The sequence below is a fragment of the Primulina eburnea genome, chromosome 14 (assembly GCF_022965805.1).
Source record: "Primulina eburnea isolate SZY01 chromosome 14, ASM2296580v1, whole genome shotgun sequence".
In the NCBI taxonomy this organism is placed as follows: Eukaryota; Viridiplantae; Streptophyta; class Magnoliopsida; order Lamiales; family Gesneriaceae; genus Primulina; species Primulina eburnea.
Genome location: NC_133114.1, coordinates 16,787,860 through 16,797,167, shown reverse-complemented (window position 1 = coordinate 16,797,167; position 9,308 = coordinate 16,787,860). Strand labels below are relative to the sequence as shown.

Sequence of the window (9,308 nt, the reverse complement as noted above, 5' to 3'; positions counted from 1 at the left end):
CCCCCCAGCATTTTCACATCGACCCATCGAGGATGATTTTGAGTATGATGAGGATGATGAGGTTGAGCTGTCAGGTGAGGACAGCGAGTCATCTTACCTTTTCGTTTAAAGTTTGTTATGAAATAATATTACGGATCACGTGTTTTTTATGACACTATGAGTTGAGGTGTATGTTTGTATTATTGAATTTTGTTTTGGTTTAACTATGTTTCTTTGTTGTGCTATGTGTTATATCTCAATCGATATAAACAACTTGTATAGTTAATACAATTTAGGCTATGCAAAAATGCAAACTGTACAACAATAGAAATTATATAGTTACAATTAAGAAGAAGGATAATCGTCATAATTGAAATGATACAAATGACTCCCTGTTCTACAATCAGGTGGATTGCGACTTCTCGTCCCTCTACGCAATCCTACATTTTCAGGATTTTCCTCATTTGAGTAACCTAGATAAGTGATTGGTAAAATAACATTCCTTTGTGGTCGAGTGTCATGCAAAATATGCTGAGGTCCAACGTTAAGCAAATTTGTAAAACTTTGTGTGTTCGACCAATAAGGAGTCTGAAAATCCGGCTGACCAAACGAACGAAACTCAGCGAACCCTGATTCACTGAAAAAGCCAGGTTGAGAAGTAGAGGTTCCTGCAATATTCAATTCAGCTGATGTAACAATAGTAGAGACTCCTGCAAACCCACTTGGTTTCCTAACCATGTCACTTCTCCATCCTAATGATGATTGATGCGAAACCGGAGAAGGCGTACTGAAATTTTGTTGAACAGTAATTTGTCCAACAAAAGTATTGTACGGTTGAGGTTGAAAACCAACAACAGTAACTGCAGGTGATATGGTGCGCACAGTTATTCGATTGTACCATTGGAAGTAGTCTTCATTAATTTGCATCGATCGCCCGTGTCACACCCCTTTACAAATATATCTCAGCCTATTATTCCACAACTCAATTGAATTAATATGATAATATCTCCAATCGGTGTTTCGATGTCCTATTCTCGTGATATTATGCATATCGTCATTGTCCACGGCAGACCCTGGAATTGATTGTCGTCTTCGAAATTGTCGCATGACCCGATTAGGACGATGCATCTCCACGATGTCAAAGCATATAAGGGGACATACACATCGCCAAATTTTGTTGTCGTATGAATCAATAATCGTCTTCACACTATGTAATTCTTCTGGTAAACGATCCAATTAAACTGTAAAAAATAAATATGTTCAAATTAAATAATCACTATTAAATATTAAAATTCTATAATACCTCATTATGATTAATACTGTAACGCCTCAGATTTGACGACTGTCCTCACTGTACCAAGACGAGTCTTTCCAGCGTGTTTATGTCCTCACTCACACGCACCCTAGGAAACTTCCCAGGAGGTCACCCATCCCAAAATTGCCCCAAGTCTATGATGAGCTACCGAAAAGAAGATGCACCTTCGTGATATGAGTAGTACCAATCAAATCTTTTAAGCCCTCTTCAACTGTACAGTCCATTACATTGAACAGTCTCGGAATCCCACTCCTTCCGGTGTAAGAGCGGTTCATTCATGTTCCCTCCACCTAGAAGCCTGCCAGGAGCCGCTCATTGTTCGTGCAACCTAATGGCACCGGCGATCACCCCCCGCCCTCTTCGGCCCCGGGCCTTACATGCCCACCAGCTTCCGCTTGGTTCGTCCCCGAACCACACCGTACTCGGAGAGGTCGGCTCTTGATACCACTTAATTTCTAATAACCAATTTAATATTTCATGCAATAGTGAGCAATGTAAAAATGTTAAATGACTAGGTTACTCGTGATAAGCGTAGCGTCTGCCTCCTTAGAATCCATAACATATGCTCTTCCCGCAGTAGGTGCATTCTTCTTCGGGCAATCGGCAGCCTTGTGCCCTTCTTCCTTGCATATGAAACACCTAGAAGTACCCCACACACATGGCCCATAGTGTAAACGATTGCACTTCTTGCATGGTTGTCCTTCTGCAGGCTTTGGTGCTGCAGGTGGTGGCTTTGGTGGTCCTGGCTGCTAGTTTTGCCCTTGGGACTTTTGAGGCCCTTGTGGTATAGGAGGAACCGTGAATGGCTTCTTGTTAGGCTGATTATTGTTCTGATGTTGTTGCCTCTTACGCTGTAACTCAAAGTCAATGTCATTCAAGGATTGCTCAGCCTGATATGCATAGGTAACTGCTTGTAGCATAATCCACAGGACGCATCATCATAACCTTATCCCGAAAGGTAGGTCGTAGGACATCCATGAAATTTCTAAGCTTTTCTTCCGCATCCCTGGCAATAAGGGGTACAAAGTGGCAACCCCTATCAAACTTCTTCACAAAATCAGCAACAGATACGTCTCCCTGACGGAGAGTCAAAATTCCCTCTTTATTCTGCCTCTGACATCAGCAGTAAAGTACTTCTCATAGAATTTTTTTTTTTAATTGAGCCCAAGTGAGGGTAGCAAGGTCAACACAATGCTCGGCTCCTTCCCACCATAAAGAAGCGTCATCCCTGAATAGCTAAGTGGTACACCTCACACGGTCAACATCTCCCATGTCCAGATAGCGAAAGTGTACCTCAAGTGAACGTATCCAGCTCTCAGCAGCAAAAGGATCGGTAGTGCCAGAAAATTCCTTCGGTCCTAGCCTCCAGAACTGATCATAGATGTCGCAATGTGGCCTAGGTGGCTGCTGTTGCATCTGCTGTAGCTGCTGCTGTAACTGCTGCTGCTGAATCTGCTGCTCGAAGAGGCGAGCCATCCCCTCAAGAGCAAGTGTAGCAGCATCGGGTGGTGGTCCATTTCCTTGATTATTCACACTGTTCTCTACTCGGTTCTCGTTACTAGGGGCACGTCTAGGAGGCATCTTATGTGAATGTTTTCCAAATTCTAACGTAACCAACATGCATTTAAATCTAGTTTTTCTAACCATGTGACATATCCTATTTCATTTTAGCAATTTAAGCATGGAAATCATATATACTCAAAAAGCTAGTAAACATGTAGTGTAAACATAATATTCATGTCATCATGCAGGTAGCATCGTATCAAATCATAAAGCATGTAAAACTTACAAATTGAGGCGTGACGACTGATTTTTTTGGCGCTGATGGTGGCACAACCCTTTAAAGGACCTTTGCTCTGATACCACTTGTAACGCCCCAGATTTGACGACTGTCCTCACTGTACCAAGACGAGTCTTTCGAGCGTGCTTATGTCCTCACTCACACACCCTAAAAAACTTCCCAGGAGGTCACCCATCCCAAAATTGCCCCAAGTCAAGCACGCTTAAGTTTAGAGTTCTTATGTGATGAGCTACCGAAAAGAAGATGCACCTTCGTTATATGAGTAGTACCAATCAAATCTTTTAAGCCCTCTTCAACTGTACAGTCCATTACATTTAACAGTCTCGGAATCCCTCTCCTTCCGGTGTAAGAACGGTTCATTCATGTTCCCTCCACCTAGAAGCCTGCCAGGAGCCGCTCATTGTCCGTGCAACCTCATGGCACCGACGATCACCCCCACAAATCTTCGGCCCCGGGCCTCACAAATACGATCTAGAGAATCCCTTATAATTCTTACAGCATGTGTTGGCGAATGTGTGTAGCTAAATCCAAATTTCCACCTACAATTATAAAAAAAAAGATTTACATGTCAAGGAAATATAAAAGATATATATGATATAACCACAATAATTTTTACATATTACCGTGCACCATATGGAGAAACTGGAATAAAAGCATCCGTATCAACGGGAGGTACAACTAATGTTAACCCATCTCGATCGGGGTTAACACATTTAATCCTGCTTCAAGCCTATATCTGCTTATAATAATAAAAAATGTTCAGCAAATTTAACAAATAAATTGTGTTAAATAATCACGTCACATTAATGATACCTGCATGATATATAAAGGTCCAGTCATTGTAGTTTTCTCTATACGTGAAGCGTTACACAACTCACGGTATAGAATCGCTAAAAATGCAGTACCCCAACTATAAGACTTCACATTATCAACATCTCGTAGTAGTTGCAAAAAATTAGTTTAGCAGACCCTCCTTGATAGTCAGAGAACATTATTCCTCCAATAATCATTAACGCAACACAACGGATAAATTTCACAACATCTACTTTTGAAATATCATCATTTACAAGGTTAGAAATGCAATGATCGTGTAGTGCAGTCATAGATAGATGACCACCTTTCAAATGTTTTGATGCTGGAAAAAATCCCAACATATCCAAACATATGTGTTGTCATTCCTCAACTTTATCTGCCATTCTGAACTATGTTGTAGATCTTCTCAACTTCGTCTCAAAAAAGTTGTCTGAAAAAAATTTTGGTGAGGAAAGGAGAAAGCGAGAAATGCGAAGATAAGACGACAAAGAAAAATGGAGGAAAAAAGAAGAGAAAAGAAGAAGGAATCGAGTCGGTCGAATGGAAAAGCACCACGTGGCGGATTGTGCTCCACGTGAGCACTGTCCGCGCTTACAAAGCGCGGATTGCAGTATTTTTGCAAATCTGTTTTTTTTTTTTAAAATTATTTTTGAATTAATTTTTAAAAATTAAATTATTTTTTAAAAAAACCCCAAATGTACCCTTGAGAAAATATATTTTATAACTTCAAAACCCTTTAAATTAAATTCCTGTCATAAATTTTTTGCTCTCCCATATGTGATTCGTAGTCGTAGACTGTAGTATTATTACGATGACCTTGATAGCTGACTCATTTAAAAGCTCATCCTTCTCAAAAAGTTAGTATACATTTGAGATCTGTACGATCGACAAGTCGGACATTCACCTCATCGCTACCTTAGATCCAAGGACAAAGTTGATATCTCCGAGAACCCGAGTTCTAGCTACCATTCTCTGCCCGTGGGAAGGAGTAAGGTGCTCGCGCTCCCTGATTCCAAACTCTCGGGGAGACAATTTTGTTATAACGTGATTTGTCGGTCACACTACCCTTCCCCTTCCTTATAGTTTTGCTGGAATTTTAACAAGTATTGGTTTTATGCAAATTGTGCAGAAGTTAATGTGTACATCTCATTATTTTTAAGAGGTTTATGTGAATTGAAAAAGCAACTTTTTCATAGTGCGCAAATTAATTGATCACATATATACACATGATGTGGGAGCATATATCGATCTGAATCTGCCAATAAAAAAAAAATATTTTTTATGTCTAAAATAATATTTTAATTGTAAAATATCATTTTATGTTAGTTATATTAAAAAAAGAATATTGAATAAATATATACTTATTTGAGGTAAAAGTTGGGAAAAAATTATTTTTAATCCTCTAAAATTATATTCTTTCTCTTTCGGCCTTATGACTAGTTTACCTTTGGGTTTTGGTCGTTAACGCGAGATTTTCCAAAATTAGTCTTTGAGATCTTGCAGTAGATTAACTTTAAAGACTAATCGCGAAAAATATATTACACGAGTGGCTTGTGCAATCCAAACCTTAATATTTCCCTATGTTATTTTTACTAAAGGACATAAAATTTATAATATATCATATATATGGAGACTTGTATAGATTTCGGATATTTATATCTTAAGTATTTTTGTCATCTTTAACAATATTGGAGGATCGTGATTTTTTCCAATTGTGCTTGTGCAAGAAAATTTTCAAATGGAATAACGAGACGAGGAGATCTCACATTTCCCAAAATAAGATTATTCCGCAATCTTATAAAAGGATCACCTAGTTAAATACATTGGCTTTCAAGGGATATATATACAATCACGTATATAAACACCTCATAATATTATATTTTCAGAACAAAATTGTCACCCTCAAACATGCCTCGTTCTTTGACAATTTTCCTGGTCTTCCACGCTTTGATCTTTATTATTAATCTTTACCAAATCCATGCATTTCGTGATGTATCCGTTCAATGGTGCAATCGGACGGATCGTAGCAGCCTCTGCCTCAAAATCCTGAATGCCGACTCCCGCAGCTACCTGAGGAGCAGCCCAGAAGGGATGGCCCGAATCATAGTAGACAGAGCATTACTGATTTCTGAATCCAATATTGGAAAGATTACTGATCTCATCGGCAAAAGTAAGGGCACATCCAATCGAGTCTTCCGCGATTGCTTAGCCGGATATAATCAGGCTCATGATCTTCTAAAAGAGGCAAATATATCCGTTATCAATCGTCAAACCTACCACGATGTGGCCGCCGCCGTTTCGTTTCCTTATCATAAAGCCGATGAATGTGAACAAGAGTTCAAACAACTACTACCTGGCACTCCTCCTCCGTTGACTGAAGATAACAAGTTGCTGGAAGACGTTATTTATGTTGCCATGGAAATTATAAATCTCAAAGTCTGCAACAAGACAGGAATTTGCGGCTAAATTCATAGTTAGAATATTCTAATACATATAATAATACACGAAATAAGTTTGAAAGATTTTGTTGGGTAGGAAACAATGTTTGGATTTGTTTTGTGGGAATAAATTTATGGTCAGATCAGTATCAATTTTAAATTCTTTACATCACGTATATCATATGTCCTAGGAATTGTTAGATATATACATGATTTTAAAAAAGAGGTCATTGTTGGGACATCGTATTCTCGCATCCAAGATGCAGCGAAAGGTTAAAAAAAAATTGATTGGGCATCTTGCGTTGAAAACTATACATATGATGTTTAGAATTATAACTTTGCGTTTAAAACTATACATATGATGTTTAGAATTATAACTTTGCGTTCTTAACGCTTAGACTCCAAACTATTCTGGTTTTTATGCGGATATAGTCCTTCTAGTAAATCCCTATTAACGCTCTCCTCTTTGATCATCTAATCAAGTCTACGATCGAAAACTATCTTAGTCGCTTGGATTGCACTAGAAATCGTAAGCGATTTCTGCGTTGAGACTATGACCTCCGAATTTTTAAAATCCAAAGTCGGTGCAACGTCGGAAGGACACGGGACGGAAGAAACAAGTGGCCGAAAATTTCCTACACTTTTCTTCAAGGTGGCCGAGACTTCCATGATTCTAAATCATGGATATTGTGCTAATTGATTATAAACCAATCATTAACAATTAATTATTGATTTTTAATCAACAATTAAGCAAATCCAATTTGCTTTTGTGACCAAAATTCCTTCCAACAATTTTCATGTGTTGGCCGTGACTTTGAAAGCTTGTGTGTTTTGTGCACAAAATTGTGTATGATTTTTGACTTTTATGGTGTATATACAGAGAGATACTCCTAATCAACAATTTTCATGTGCCGTGACTTTCAATCGAGGGAGGAAAGCTTGTGTGTTTTTGTGCACAAAACTGTGTATGATTTTTGACCCTTTATGGTGTATATATAGAGTGAGACTCCTAATTAGATTAGGAGTCTCTCACCCATAAGGACTCTATATTTTCATTGGATCAGGATCCCCTACTGTGGCATCCCCACAGTAGGGGATGATGTGCACACATTTTTTTTAAAAAAAGCTTATATATTTTTTTTAAAAATTTTTTGGATTTTTTGTTTTAATTTTTTTTTACTCTCATTCAAATTTTTTATTTTTAAATATTTTTTTGCTCCTTTTAAAATATATTATAATTCTTTTTTTCTATTTTTGATTCTTTTTTGACATTTAAATTTTAGTTCTTTTCGCATGCTTGATTCGTTCATTTTCATCGATACTCGAACAAGATTAAAAATTTGTGATTTGTTTTCATCATCAAACAATTCTACCAAAAAACATCGAATTTTCATTAATATGGTAAACACTTGGTTCTACCAATAAGAAAGAAGGAAAAAATAATAATATATTTAAAAGAAGCAAAAAAATATTTAAAAATAAAAAATTGAATGAGAGTAAAAAAAAATTAAAACAAAAAATCCAAAAATTTTTTTAAAAAAATATATAAGCTTTTATAAAAAAAATGTGTGCACAACATCCCCTACTGTGGGGATGCCACAGTAGGGGATCCTGATCCATTTTCATTATAATCACATTCTCATATTATTGATAAAACATCTACTACTTTTTTAACTTTAAATCCAACTAGAAATTTTTTTTTTCTTTCATACATACTTTCGATACTCAACATTTAAAATAACTTAACATTTCATATATCAAAATAATTTAAATTGTCAATTAACAAAATTCAACTTCAACCTTTAACATGATCATCCTAACTCCAAAAATAAAATATAAAAATCTCTAATAAAATCATTAACAAAATCTTTGAACTTTTAACTATAAAGCTAATGCGGAAAATAAAGTCCATCGAGAGTACTGTCTGCTTCGATCCACTAAAACGTCACCGTCTCTCTCAATAACATCATCGCTTACAACATTCAACCTGGTGAATCTAATGATTCATCACGTTCTAAACATGAGTAACAAATAATATATATACAAGCACACACATTAAAATCATACTTTTACTTAAAATAAAGTTGTAATCATAAATATCATGAATAGTAAAGCTGTCAATCATTTATCATTTTGGGTGAAGTTTGATACTTGAAAATGACTAGCCTTTATCATCTGGTCGACTGATCACTCTTAACTCATCATTGCACATGGGGACGGGCACTAGGCACCGACGTAAAATAGAAATACGATCGTTGGGCTTCCTCTGGGGCCTTTTCACTCACGATATTCTGAAAAATCATATATCATATCCTTTATGTAAGGTCCAAAAATTAAGACGACGTAATTCAACTGCATGGAAATCTATGAAATATGAAAAATGGAATTAAGTTATTTTAATTGCTTAATTGATTATGTGACATGCATGATTATATGTTAAATATAATTTTATTTTCAGTATGCATAAAACTGTATTTTAAGGATTATTCGAATCGCGATCGAGGAACGGACACCGAAGGCTGAAAAATAGAAAATATTTTTATTAATTAATTATTTTTAATTATTTAAAATTGGGTTGATGCTTTTCATATTTTTGAAAATAAGAGGTTTTGAGGTGATTTTATACGTCGGTGCGTAAAATTTATCAGTGTTGATTGTTCAACAAAAATATAAACGTTTTGGCAACCCGGCTAATAATTCACAAACTTTATTAAACAAAATTATTTTTAATATTTTAATTAAGCAATAATGGACCTAATTTGTATGCCTAATAGGCCTAATCCTTATTAGTGATTTAATTAGTATATAATATCTTAAATCACACCCCAAACCCTCATTGTTACACGCCTCACGCCCACTTTTCAGAATTCCACCCCAAACACACGGCACACACATCTGAATTGAGAGGAGAAAAATTAAAAAGTTGCTAAGGAAATTCAAGCCTAGGCCCTCCTCTTCGTCG

General features: G+C 36.5%; 1 protein-coding gene across 1 annotated transcript; it reads left to right on the top strand.

The window, feature by feature from the left end:
* The first annotated feature begins 5,816 nt into the window (after positions 1-5,816).
* LOC140811216 (uncharacterized) lies at positions 5,817-6,374 on the top strand. Its single transcript, XM_073169086.1, has one exon. The coding sequence runs from the start codon at positions 5,817-5,819 to the stop codon at positions 6,372-6,374; it is 558 nt and encodes a 185-aa protein (XP_073025187.1).
* Positions 6,375-9,308: the final 2,934 nt, after the last annotated feature.

What these genes read in the sequence shown, in the direction of transcription:
- LOC140811216 (XM_073169086.1), top strand. Translation starts at nt 5,817, where the DNA reads ATGCCTCGTTCTTTGACAATTTTCCTGGTCTTCCACGCTTTGATCTTT.